The 13755-nt window shown below is 41.7% G+C and overlaps 1 protein-coding gene across 1 annotated transcript in view; it reads left to right on the forward strand.

The window, feature by feature from the left end:
• NAIP (NLR family apoptosis inhibitory protein) overlaps positions 1-13755 on the forward strand; it is a 40201-nt gene that overhangs the window by 20623 nt on the left and 5823 nt on the right. The window contains exons 9-13 of the mRNA XM_081090015.1: positions 4558-4639; positions 5593-5650; positions 5880-7994; positions 11819-11983; positions 13350-13502. Of these exons, the coding sequence (XP_080946141.1) occupies positions 4558-4639; positions 5593-5650; positions 5880-7994; positions 11819-11983; positions 13350-13502 (2573 nt within the window). The remainder of the gene's footprint in view (positions 1-4557; positions 4640-5592; positions 5651-5879; positions 7995-11818; positions 11984-13349; positions 13503-13755) is intronic.

Consider the following 13755-nt stretch of genomic DNA (forward strand, 5'->3'; position numbering starts at 1 on the left):
CTGATCCTGGGTTCGGGAGGCCTCACAGCTCCACTGATCCCGGTGCTGGGAGGCATATTACCCTCTTACTATATAGGATAGAGGCCTGGTGCACAGGTGGGGGCCGGCTGGTTTGCCCTGAAGGGTGTCCTGGATCAGGGTGGGGGTCCTGCTTGGGTGCCTGGCCAGCCTGGATGAGGGGATGATGGCTGTTTGCAGCTGGTCACACCCCCTTCAGGGTGGGGGTCCCCACTGGGGTGCCTGGCCAGTCTGGGTGAGGGGCTGAGGGCTGTTTCCAGGCTGGTGGGTGACTGAAGCTCCCAACCCATCCTTTCTTTCTTTTTCTTTTTTTATTCTGGGATTTATTTACCTTCTATGACTGTCACTGGAACTAAGAGCCGGCTTTAGCTCTGAGGCTCGGCTCCAGCTCTGAGGCCTCGGCTGCTGAAAGCAGGTATCTGGGTTTGTTTGGGTTCTATAATCGAAACTCTGTTGCAATTCCAGCTTGGCCAGCTGGCTGAAACCATGGGGTTTGTTTAGTGTCTATAATTGCAATATAGTTGCTTAGAGTGCAAGCTCAGAGCCCAGCAGCGGCAGGCGGGGAACCTTGGCTTCCTCCTTCACTGGAGCAAGCAAGCCTCCTGTGCTTCAGCTGCCTGGCTGCCGGCTGCCATCTTGGTTGGCAGTTAATTTGCATATCCCCCTGATTATCCAATGGGAAGTATGCTGGAGGTACGGTTAATTACCATGTTTATCTATTATTAGATAGGACTAGAGGCCTGTTGCATGAAGAGATTTGTGCAATAGGCCTTCCCTTCTCCTGGCTGCCGGCACAGGTTTTCCTCTGGCACCCGGGACCCAGTCCCTTGCTCTGGCCGGAGCCGCCTTCAGTCTTCCGTCTTAGCTGCTGCAGCTCTCCTTCAGTCTTCCCTCCGCCGCTTGGAGCCTATGTATGCAAATTAACCACCATCTTTGTTGGCAGTTAATTTGCATATCATGCTGATTAGCCCATTGGCGACATAGCGAAGGTATGGTCAATTACCATGTTTGTCCATTATTAGATAGGAAGATAGAGGCCTGGTGCATGGGTGGGGGCCGGCTGATTTGCCCTGAAGGATGTCCCAGATCAGGATGTGGGTCCCCATTGGGATGCCTGGCCAGCCTGGGTGAGTGGCTGATGGCTGTTTGCAGGCTGGCCACAGTCCCTTAAGGGTGGGGGTTCCTGCTGGGGTGCCTGGCCAGCCTGGGTGAGGAGCTGATGGCTGTTTGCAGGCTGGCCAACCCCCCAGCGAGGACCCTCACCCCATGAGGGTGTGGCCATCCTAGGTGAGGGGCTGATGGCTGTTTGCAGGCTGGCCACAGCCCCTCCCGGGTGGTGGTCCCCGCTGGGGTGCTTGGCCAGCCCGGGTGAGGGGCTGATGGCTGTTTGCAGGCTGGACATAGCCCCTTCAGGGTAGGAGTTGCCGCTGGGGTGCCTGGCCAGCCTGGGTGAGGGGCTGATGGCTGTTTGCAGGCTGGCCAAGCACCCCAGCAGGGACCCTCATCCCATGAGGGTGTGGCCATCCTGGGTGAGGGGCTGATGGCTGTTCACAGGCTGGCCACAGCCCCTTCAGGGTAGGGGTCCAAGCTGGGGTCCCTGGCCAGCCCGGGTGAGGGACTGATGGCTTTTTGTAGGCTGGCCAAGCCCCCCAGCAGGGACCCTCACCCCATGAGGGTGTGGCCAGCCTGGGTGAGTGGCTGATGGCTGCTTGTAGGCTGGCCACGGCCCCCCACCACCCAAGCTCCCAGTGGAGGCTGGCTGGAAGCAGTTATCTAGGATTTATTTATCTTCTATAATTGAAACTTTGTTGCCTTTTGTGGAGGCTACAGCTGGCCAGGGGTGGCAGGAAGCTTGGCTTCTTCCATCGCCAGGGCAACTAAACCTCCTGCTTGCTCCAGCTTTGTGGTTGCCTGCCGCCATCTTGGTTGGGTTAATTTGCATATAGGCACTCTGATTGGCTGGTGGGCATGGCTTGGGCAAAAGTACGGTCAATTAGCATCTTTGTCTTTTATTAGTGTAGATACTAGAGGCCCAGTGCACAAAATTCATGAATGGGGGCAGGGTCCCTCAGCCCGTCCTGCACCCTCTCAATTCCAGGACCCCTCGGGGGATATCCGACTGCCGGTGTAGGCCTGATAAATGGGTAGTTGGACATCCCTCTTGCAATCTGGGACCATTGGCTCCTAACCGCTCACCTGCCTGCCTGCCTGCCTGCCTGATCGCCCCTAACCGCCTCTGCCTGCCTGCCTGCCTGGTCTCCCCTAACTGCCCTCCCCTGCCAGCCTGGTTGCCCCTAACTGCCTCTGCCTCGGCCTCTGCCACTGTGGCTTTGTCCAGAAGGATGTCTGGAAGATGTCTAGTCTAATTAGCATATTACCCTTTTATTAGTATAGATTTTACCATTATACATATTATCTCACAATATATTATTATATCTTTGCTTTAAACAATTACCTTTTAAATACATTTTAAAAAGAGAAAAAATGTCTTGCATATTTACCCACTTAGTTACCATCCCTGGCATTTTTCATTCTTTTGAGAGGACCAGTTGGAATTCCTTCTGTTATAATTTTCCTTTTAACTGAAGAACGTCCTTTAACATTTCTTGGAATGCAAGTCTGCTGGCAACTAACTGTATTGGGTTTGTTTGTATGAAAAAAGTCTATTTTTTACTTTTCTTGATGGGTCTATCTGCATAGTGACCTTGGACAAAAACATTAAAAGTCCTCCTTGCTATTTTCCTATTTCTATAGTCATCTCCAAGCCATCTAGGAAAATAAAAATGAGTATCCTCTTGCTTTTTTTCCTGGTTTTCTGTGATTTTGCAGCAGGAAAACAAGCCCAAGCCAGTTGGTTGTTCCTAGTTTTCTCATTTACCTACTGACATTTATAATTCTCACCTATCCAAGTTAATTATTTAGGGCAGAGCTCTTTAGAATTTTCTCCCTTGGTTCTTCAGGCAGACATCATATCTAAGTTTAGAGCAGGGATGGGGAATGTCCAACCCGCAAGCTGTGTAAGGCCTACAAAATCATTTGATCTGGCCCTGCCAAGGCATTATGGGTGAGTTAATTAAATGTTTGGCCAAATATAATTTTTATGTTGATAATTTTGTATGGCCCCAAAAATCTATATATATAAAGAGGTAATATGCTAATTGGTCCTAAAGGTGTCCCAGTCTTTACCAGTCAACAGGCAACATGTGCACAGGAGCTGGTGGGCAGGGACGGGTGTGGGGACTTCCACCCTCAGCGAAGGTGTGCATAGGCCTGCCCAGTGCTAACGTCACGCTGCCTGCCTGCATCTCTGGCCTGGGACATGGTGCTGCCTGCATGTGTCCCCGCCCAGCACTGAGGGGAAGTTGATTAAAATACTTCCTCTAATTAATTCCCTTTTAATGTGCACAAATTTTGTGCACTGTGCCACTAGTGATGTTATAAATACCCAAATGGGCTTTGGCAGTAAAAAGGTTCCCCATCTCTGGTTTAGAGAGTAATATGTCCCAGTTTCATGATGCTTGGTAAGTAGTTTTTAAAGAGTATGTTTGTGGCCATTCTTTTGTCTTCATACTGCTGGAAGTTTTAAAAATAAACCTTTTTAAAAAAAAATACATTTTTTTATTGACTTCAGAGAGGAAGGAAGAGGGAGAGCTAGAAACATCAATGAAGAGAATCATTGATTAGATGCCTCCTGCACGCCCCCTACTGGGGATTGAACCTGCAACTGGGCATGTGCCCTGACCAAGAATTGAACCTTGATCTCCTGGTTCATAGGTTAATGTTCAATCTTTGAGCCACGCCAGCCAGGCTTAAAAATAAACCTTTTTGGGGGACTAATTTTAGATTTAGAGAAAAAGTACAAAGATAATACTGAGTTCCTATAATCCCACACCCAGTTTCTCCTAATACTAATATATATTACATTACCATGGTACATTTGTCAAAATTAAGAAACCAACATTGATACCTTACTATCAACTCTAGACTTTATTTGGATGTAACCAGTTTTTCTACTCTCTTTTATTCTTTGTTTCAGAATCCATAAAGTTTTCTTCTCTATTTTAAAAAAATTAATTATTTTTAATTGATTTGAGAAAGCAAGAGAGACACACACACACACAGAAACATCAATCAGCTGTGTCTGGCATGTGCACGGACCAGGAATCAAACCCATAGCCTCATATGTGCCCTAACTGGGATTAGAACCCACAATATTTTGGTGTACAGGATGATACTCCAATCAACTGAGCTACACCAGCCAGTGCTTTCTTCTCTATTTTTGATTCTTTAGGTTCATTTTAGTTGGTTTCATGTTTGAGTGTTATCCCCCTCATTACTTTACAAAGCACTTACATTCTATTGCTGACAGCTACAGTCTGAATGTCTTGCTTGATAATGACACTGACAGAACAAATCACTAGAAATGTCAATTTTATATTAAAATTTTCCCATTAAAACTCTAACAGTATTTTTAAAAAACCTAATGCCAAGACTTACTTGCCTACAACTAATTTTATAACTTTTAACTTTTGTGCTTAGTTGTCTGTTTCTCCAAAATCTGAAGGCCTCTGCAGAAGTGATTCCAGACCTGCAGAGCCACGATGAGCTTTCTGAATTGACGGTAATGAACACCATCTTGTTTATTTTAACAGTACATGGTTGAAAACTGTTTTTGAACAGGAATTGCTTATCCTAAATAAGTAAATAAATTTAACAAGTACCTATTAAGCATCTATGATGTGTTAGGTGCAGATGGGAATACTACAGTAAACAAGATATAATACCTCGCTTCATTAAATGTAGAGTCAATCCCTTCTACTTTGGGGCCCAGACTCTTTTAGTCTCAGAGGTGCTCAGATCCACACAATCCTCACTTGGAGGACAATAAGGTCTGACTTGCTACTTGGCCATTCTCAGGGCTGGAAAGGTATTTCTTTTACAAAAACAAATGACCAATGAAATCATAAACCTAGATAATAGGTTGGCCTCTTTAAATGGGTCATAGTTCTCTGGGATATAAGCCATTATCAATTTCACATGTGCACACAAACATACACATACACACCTACACACCTTATTTGAGGCTGTATGTTAGGTATATTAGGTTTGTCATCCCACAGAAATAAAAAGTAACTGGCTATTCATTTGATTTAAGTTTATATTTGTTAGCTGAAAAATGAAATTGAAGAAAAAAGCTTGGGGATATTTAAATGGCTTACTTTTTAAGGAAGAAACATAACCTTCCTACACTGCAGGTATGAAATATTAAACATGTTAATAACTTAGGTCAGTAGCTGTATCTAATGATTTTTGGAGGGCTGTCTTGCTCTAGATGCTATGATTCTGATTACCTGGACAATAATCTCTGCTTGACTCACCTGTGTGTACCACTTAGGAGCACACACTTGAGGAGTTTGGAGAGCATGTATTGCTCCATATTTGTAGCATTCCTCTTTTCAACAGGCATAAATATTTGAGGGTGGGTTGTGTTTCAGTAATGTTTGGTCCCCAATTGTAACATGATACCTCATCTTTATATAAATTTTTATTTAATAGAGGATTTTATTTTCAAAGGAAACCATAAGTGAAACCAGTCTTGAAGATTCAGCAGCAGTTAGTTCTCTAGTGCCAGGTAAGGATTTTGAAATAGCTCATGGGATTATATACAGGGTGCCCCCCCCAAAAATAATAAGGGTAGTGTTTATTAAAATACATTTGATTTTCAAAATGTAATAGAAATCAGCTAATAACGTGTGTGTATACATTTTTTGGGACACCCTGTATATGTGTACATAATTTATATGTAGGGGATTTTAAAAGAGAGAGGATTTGTATTTGTGCCTCTTTTCTTCTTTCCACAGAGACAGCCCAGAGTGAAGCCCAGTGGTCTGGGGAGGCAAAAAGCCTGAACCAGCGACTGAAAGAAGCCTACACCGATGCCAGTTTCCGCCGCATGTATATGCTTGAGGTCTCTTCCAGTCTGGCCACAGACCACTTGCTGAGTTGTGATCTGTCCCTTGCTTCAAAAAACATCAGCACTCCTGTGCAAAAGCCTGTACTGTTGTCTGATGTCTTTGCCAACTTGAACTCTGTCATGTGTGTGGAGGGTGAAGCTGGTAGTGGAAAGACAGTCCTCCTGAAGAAAATAGCTCTTCTATGGGCATCAGGATGCTGTCCCTTGTTAAACAGGTTCCAGCTGGTCTTCTATCTCTCCCTTAGCTCTACCAGACTGGACCAAGGGCTGGCCAACATCATTTGTGACCAACTCCTAGAGACAGAAGGATCTGTTACTGAAATGTCCCTAAGGAACATTGTGCAGCAGTTAAAGAATCAGGTGCTATTCCTTTTGGATGACTACAAAGAAATGTGCTCAGTCCCTCAAGTCATACAAAAACTGATTCATAAGAACCACTCATCAAGGACCTGTTTATTGATTGCCGTCCGCACAAACAGGACCAGGGACATCCGACAATACCTACATACAATTCTAGAGATCAAAGCGTTTCCCTTCTATAATACTGTCTACATATTACGGAAGTTTTTTTCTCATGATTTGACCCGTCTGCAAAAGTTTATGATTCACTTTAAAATGAATGCAAATTTGGAGGGAATTCAGAAAACTCCTCTTTTTGTAGCAGCAGTTTGTGCTAATTGGTTTCAAAACCCTTTTGACCGGTCCTATGATCATGTGACTGTTTTCAAATCCTATATAGCATGCCTTTCCTTAAAGCACAAACTTTCAGCTGAACGTTTCAAAGCAAACGTGTCCTCCTGTGGTAAGCTGGCCTTGAAAGGGTTTTTCTCTTCTTGCTTTGAGTTTAGTGATGATGACCTTGTAGAAGCAGGAGTTGACGAAGATGAAGATCTAACCATGTGCCTGATGAGTAAATTCACAGCCCAGAGACTGAGACCAGTCTATCAGTTTTTAGATCCTGCATTCCAAGACTTTCTTGCTGGGATGGGGCTGATAGTACTCCTGGATTCCGATAGACAAGAAGATCAAGACTTGGGACTTTATTATTTGAAACAAATCCACTCTTCCATGATGACTTTAAGTTCCTGTAACAATTTTTTGAAATATGTCTCCTGCTACCCTTCAACAAAGGCAGGGCCAAAAATTGTATCTCATTTGCTTCATTTGTTGGACAACAAAAAGTCATTGGAGAATCTATCTGAAAAAGACGATCTGAAGCACCATCTGGAAGTTTCAGAGAGAGTGCGCCTATGTAGGTCATTGTGGCAATTAGCTCCAGAAGATTGCTTTTCACTCATTTCAAAACATTTACTGACTTTTGCTATAAAAATTGCTTATCAAAGCAACACTGTTGAAGCATGTTCTCCATTTATTTTGCAATTCCTTCAAGGGAGAACCCTGACTTTGGATATGCTTAATTTACCGTATTTTTTTGACCATCCAGAAAGCCTGCTCTTGTTGAGGAGCATCCAAGTCTCCGTAACTGGAAACATGAAAATCATGTCACCTGTACCAGATAGTTCATGCCTGGAGAGATGTTGGGACAAATCACAGGCACCAACTATACAACAGGACTGTGCTGCTGCCTTTGAAGATATGATGGAATGGGAGCGGAATGTAGTTGAAAAACAGAGAGACATATTGAGATTTATGAGTATGATTGTCAAAGCACCACCAGACATCAGCACTGGCTATTGGAAACTTTCTCCAAAGCAGCACAAGATTCCCCTTCTGGAAGTCCACGTGACTAATATGGATGGTTTGGACCAAGAGATGCTCAGGGTTCTAATGGCAGTTTTTTCAGCTTCACAGCACATTGAACTTCACTTAAGGGGAAGCAGGGGCTTTATTGAAAGCCTTCGCCCAGCTATTGAGCAGTATAAGGCTTCTTTCACCAAGTGCTCCATAAATGAATCTGAGCTGAATGCAGTAGAACAGGAATTGCTTCTCAACCTGCCTTCCCTGGAATCCCTCGAAGTCTCAGGAACAACCCAGATACCAGGTGTGTGTGTGTGTGTGTATGAATATATTTTAATTGGCTATTCTGATAGTAATTTTATTTGCTCACTCTTAGTTTTAGGTGGATAGAACTTCTGAAATCATGAGACCATAAATGCTTGCTGATAGGATAGATATAATATAAACCTTCAGTAATTTATTTTTGTCAGTACTATGAATTAGTGAAAGTTTTCTAAATAGAATGTTGGAAGGTAGGGGAGGGTGGGGGTAAGGGGGAGATATCAACCAAAGGACATGTATGCATGCATATAAGCCTAACCGATGGACACAGACACCAGGGGGGTGAGGGCATGAGTGGGGCTGTCGGGGAGGGCCATGGGGGAATGACACATATGTAATAGCTTAATCAATAAAGAAAAAAAATATTTTTTAAAAAAGAGCTGGAAAGAAAACAGGAGTGGAAAATGGGTAACTGAGGGAATTGTAGACCCGTTTCTTAGAATATTTCCCTGTGAATATTTCCCAGTAGAATGTATTTTGGTTTTCAATTAAAAAATAAAAGCATAACCCTAACCAGTTTGGCTCAGTAGATAGAGCGTCGGCCTGTGGACTGATGGGTCCCAGGTTCAATCCCAGTCAGGGGCATGTACCTTGGTTGCGGGCACATCCCCAGTTGGGGATGTACAGGAGGCAGCTGATCGATGATTCTCTCTCATCAATGTTTCTAACTCTCTATCCCTCTCCCTTCCTCTCTGTAAAAAAATCAATAAAATATATTTTAAAAAATAAAAGCATATATATATGTGTATATATATGTGTGTGTGTGTGTGTGTGTATCTTCTAAAAAAAAGAATGTTTTTCAAACAGCTCAGATAAAAATTAATGAAAATTAATTAATTTCAAACAACTCAGATAAATATAATAAGTTAATACGCAGACACAAATTACTTATTAGTAAAATAATGATCTGTACGTAAAGATGATGCCTGAGGATTGCCCTCACCCTATGTGCTAAGTGGAAGGAAGAGCTTACACTGTACTGTCTGGAAAATAAATGGGAAATAATGTCTCCCACTTATGTGTGTCTCCTTTCACTGCTTTAAGTAATGTTTGCAAGTTTTCAGTGTAGGCTTTGTTTCTTTCATTAAATTTATTCCTAGGTACTTGTGTTTTTTAATACTTGTGTAAATAATATTTAAATTTTTTTTCCATTTCTACTTTTTGCTCTTGTGGCTTTGGTTTTCCAACAGTTTGCTATATGTCTAGGTGTGCTTTGCTTTGTATTATTTCTTCTGGCTATTGTAAGTCATGTTGCTATGAATATGGGTGTACATGTTATCTCTTTGAGACCCTGCTTTCAATTCTTTTAGATATATACTTAGAAATGGAATTGCTGCATCATATTAATAATAGTAATTTTGTTTTTGTTGTTTGTTAACCCTCACCACAGGATATTTTTTCCATTGATTTTTACAGAGTGGGATGGGGAGACAGAGAAACATCAACACTAGAGAGACACATCAACTGGTTGCCTCCTACACACACCCCAACCAGGGCTGGGGATTGAGCCTGCAGCTAAGGTTCGTTCCCTTGACCTGAACAGAACCCAGGACCCTTTAATCATGGACCGGCGCTCTAACAACTGACCCAAACGGGCTAAGGCAAATAGTAATTTTACTTAATTTTTGAGAAATCTCCAAATCTCTTAATTTTCCAGAGTGGTGGCACCATTTTTATTTTATTTTTAAAAATATATTTTTATTGATTTCAGAGAAGAAGTGAGAGGGAGACATAGAAACATCAATGATGAGAATCATTGATCAGCTGCCTCTGGCATGCTCCCTACCGGGAATTGACCTGCAACCTGGGTATGTGCCCTGACCAGGAATGGCACCGTGACTTCCTGGTTTATAGGTCAGTGCTCAACCACTGAGCCACACTGGCCAGACATGGCTGTACCATTTTACATTTTCATGAGCAATGTACAGGGCAGGGCATGGGCACAGGGGAGGGTGGCTCCAATTTCTCCACATCCTCATAAAAAAAAATTTTTTTTATTATAAAGGCATCCTAGTAGGTGTGAAGAGGTATTTCATTGGGGTTTTGATTTGCATTTTCCTAATGACTAATGGTTTGTGCATATTTTCATGTGCTTATTTATTGGCTGCTTGTGTCTTTTTTGGGAAGACATGTCTAGTAAGTCCTTTGCCCATTTAAAATATATATATAATTGATTTTTTTACAGGGAGAAAGGGAGAGGGAGTTAGAAACATCGATGATAAACATTGATCAGCTGCCTCCTGCACACCCCCTACTGGGGATGTGCCCGCAACCAAGGTACATGCTCTTGACTAGAATCGAACCCGGCACCCTTCAGTCCACAGGCCAACGCTCTATCTACTGAGCCAAACCAGTCAGGGCCCTTGCCCATTTTTTAATTGTATTGCCTTTTATTTTATTTTTATAACATCATTACATTTTTTTTATTGATTTCAGAGAGAGGAAGGGAGAGGGAGATAGAGATAGAAACATCAATGATGAGAATCATTGATTGGCTGCCTACTGCACACACCCCTACTGGGGATCAAGTCTGCAACCCAAGCATTGCCCTTGACTGGAATTGAACCTAGGACCCTCCAGTCTGCAGGCTGACACTCTATCCACTGAGCCAAACCAGCCAGGGCTAATTGTATTGCCTTTTAGTTCTGAGTTGTAGGTCTTTTATATTCTGGATATGAAATCCTTATTGGACGTATGGTTTGAAATATTTTCTCTTTTACTGTAGGTTGTCTTTTCAATGTCTCAATGATGTCCTTCGATGCACCGTTTTAAATTGGATGAAGTCCAATTGCTAGTGCTTTTTAGTAGCATATCTAAGAATCCTTCTAAGAGTTGTATAGTTTAGTTTTTATATTTAAGTTGTTGATCTATTTTGAGTTAATTTTGTATATGGTGCTGGGAGGTAGGGAGTCCAACTTCATTCTTCTGCATGTGGAAATCCAGTTGTATTTGTTGCGACGAGGTCTTATTTTTGTGAATCTGGACAGCTTCCCACACAGTAATCAATAAGTGCTGCATAAAGCAGTATCTTCATATATGTACTTTCTAGAAAAGAATGTTTTATGGTATTGACACCTTGTAATTAGCTAGTTATAAAAAATTGGAAAGGAGCAAAGAGAAGACCAGACATTATAAGCATGTGCCCTAAAGAACACTGGGGAGAGATCCAACAAAGGGAAGATAGACGCATGCGCAGTAAGGTTGGGATGACGGAAGGGGTTTGTCTGTCAGTCACACCTGGGGAGAGAGATGGTTGGCCAGAATGGGTGTGGCCACTGTAAGTGCGTGGAAATTTGGGATATTTAATCTCCTGAATAAAGGAGTTCACTCTCGTGGTTCCTCTTGGCACACTTGGCTCATACTTGGCTTACTGGCATTCTCCTAAGTGGCCCACACACACAGCGGACTAATGAACTAATGGACTGCAGCTAGCCTAATTGTTGTATTGGGCCCAGCTGCAACATGGAACTGTAATTCTGGATACCGGCTCTGATTTTAGCCCTACTGAAACTCCAGCTACACTTCTATGAGTGAAATAGGGCTTTGGAAACTCAGGGATATAATTCCTCAGAAATAAAGTTTTCTGCCATATTGCATCCTCCTGTGCAAGTCTGAGAAAATTCCGTTTCTTGGCATATGGCAAGGACCCCACTCCCACTAACAAGGGGGTTAGACACGTTTTTCTCCAGTAACAGTATGTGAAAACTTCTCATGTGAAAATAGTGTGATGAATCAAAATGACAGTTTCAAATTTGCCATTTTAGAACTCTTTACATAAATAACGGGAAACTGTGTGCTGTTTTCTAGATCAACTCTTTCCTAATTTGGACAAGTTCCCATGCCTGAAAGAATTGTCTGTGAATATGGACAAAAAAAATGTTTTTTCAGTTATTCCTGAAGAATTCCTAAAACTCCACAATATGGAGAAATTATTGATTGAAATTTCCGCTGAGAATGGTCCTTCTAAAATAGGTAAGGATGGCACATTGACTTACTTGTTCTTACATCACTTGGTAGAGCTACTTGGCCAATGATTCATTCATTTAAGAGTAAAAGCTTCTGTGGACCTGTGGGTAAAGCCTGTATCCATGGTAAATTGGGGGAATAGCACTTTCTCATTAAGAGAATAGAGAGCTATTTGTAATTATTGAGCCCTTACTACATGCTAGGAAATTATTACAAGCACTTTACAAATATGAGATCATTTAACCTTCATATCCATTCAAGAGGTAAAATACTGTTATTCTCATTTTACAGCTGGGAAATTGAGGTATGAAGAGGTAATTGCTCAAGTTCACCCCAACTAAGGAAATGGTAGCCTGTGATTCAAACACAGGAATTCTAACTACTACTAAGGCTGAGCTTTTAAAATATATATTTTATTGATTTTTTACAGAGAGGAAGGGAGAGGGATAGAGAGTTAAAAACATCGATGAGAGAGAAACACGGATCAGCTGCCTCCCACACACTCCCCACTGGTGATGTTCCCGCAACCAAGGTACATGCCCTTGACTGGAATCGAACCTGGGACCCCCGAGTCCACAGGCTGATGCTCTATCCACCAAGCCAAACCGGTAGGGCAAGGCTGAGCTTTAACCACTGGTATACTGTCTCTTCAAAATAATTTGTAGAGTTCTTTTATTTTGTTTTAAAGTTACAGATACCTGCCAAATTAGGTGGAAGGAAGTATGCTGATTGGTAGCAATTGGAAGCATTTCATTTCACCAGCCTATGCTCATGGTTAATGGACAACATGTGCAACCACCTTTCTTAAATACATCATTTAGCAAAATGACTTAGGCATCATCAATTCCTTAGTTCAGTAAAGACGGAACACTAAAGATTGAGGAAATGTAAATCTCTATGGAACTGACATGCAGAGTGGCACGCAAAAGAATTCACTGAGCTGAAGCAGAAAGAAGTTATTTTCTTAAATCCGTTAGCAATTTACGCATCAAATTTAGATTTTTGTTTCAGAGTTGTCATTGCTTTTGTTTCTTTATATAGTGTTCCTATTGTGTAAATGTCATGTGCACACTCAGAAGCATTAAGATATTAAAGCTGAAGGTGAAAAAAAAAGAAATAAAGCTGAAAGTGACTTTACTGAGCCAATGCCCTTCTTTTACAGAAAGCTGATCCCCAGAGAGGCTCAATTCAAGTTCACATAGCTCACTAGTTAATTGCAGAACCTGAACCTCAGCGGCTTGATTCATGGTTCATTACATCGTGGTGCTTTGTTTTAATTCAAGATTGTTGAACCAAAATAACAAATTATGTGACTAATCCTGATAGAAATTTGCAGTCTTCCCTAATTTCTTAAATCCTTGATATTTTACAGTTAAATTAATTGAGAATTCGCCAAACCTTAATGTTTTCCATCTGCAATGTAATTTTTTTTTGGATTTTGAGTCTCTCTTGACTGTACTCGCTTCCTGCAAGAAACTCAAAGAAATTAAGTTTTCTGGAGCATTTTTTAAACCCATCCCATTTGGTAAGAGTTACAATTTTAAAATTTTGGTTTAAGGCAGTTTTTAAAAATAGCCAAATTTTAAATATGCAATTGATGCCAAAGAACTATTGTAATAGATATGATCTTAAATGAGTTATCAAATAAGTTGTATTTGTTTCTAAAAGTTTAAATATTTCTAGTTATCAGAATTATTTCCTGCACAAAGACTTACCTATTTAGTCATACTAATTAATTCTATCTGAATTACTGTATTATTTTCTATCACTTTAAAAGT

This window comes from Myotis nattereri, assembly GCF_964212035.1.
Source record: "Myotis nattereri genome assembly, chromosome: 4".
NCBI classification, from domain to species: Eukaryota; Metazoa; Chordata; class Mammalia; order Chiroptera; family Vespertilionidae; genus Myotis; species Myotis nattereri.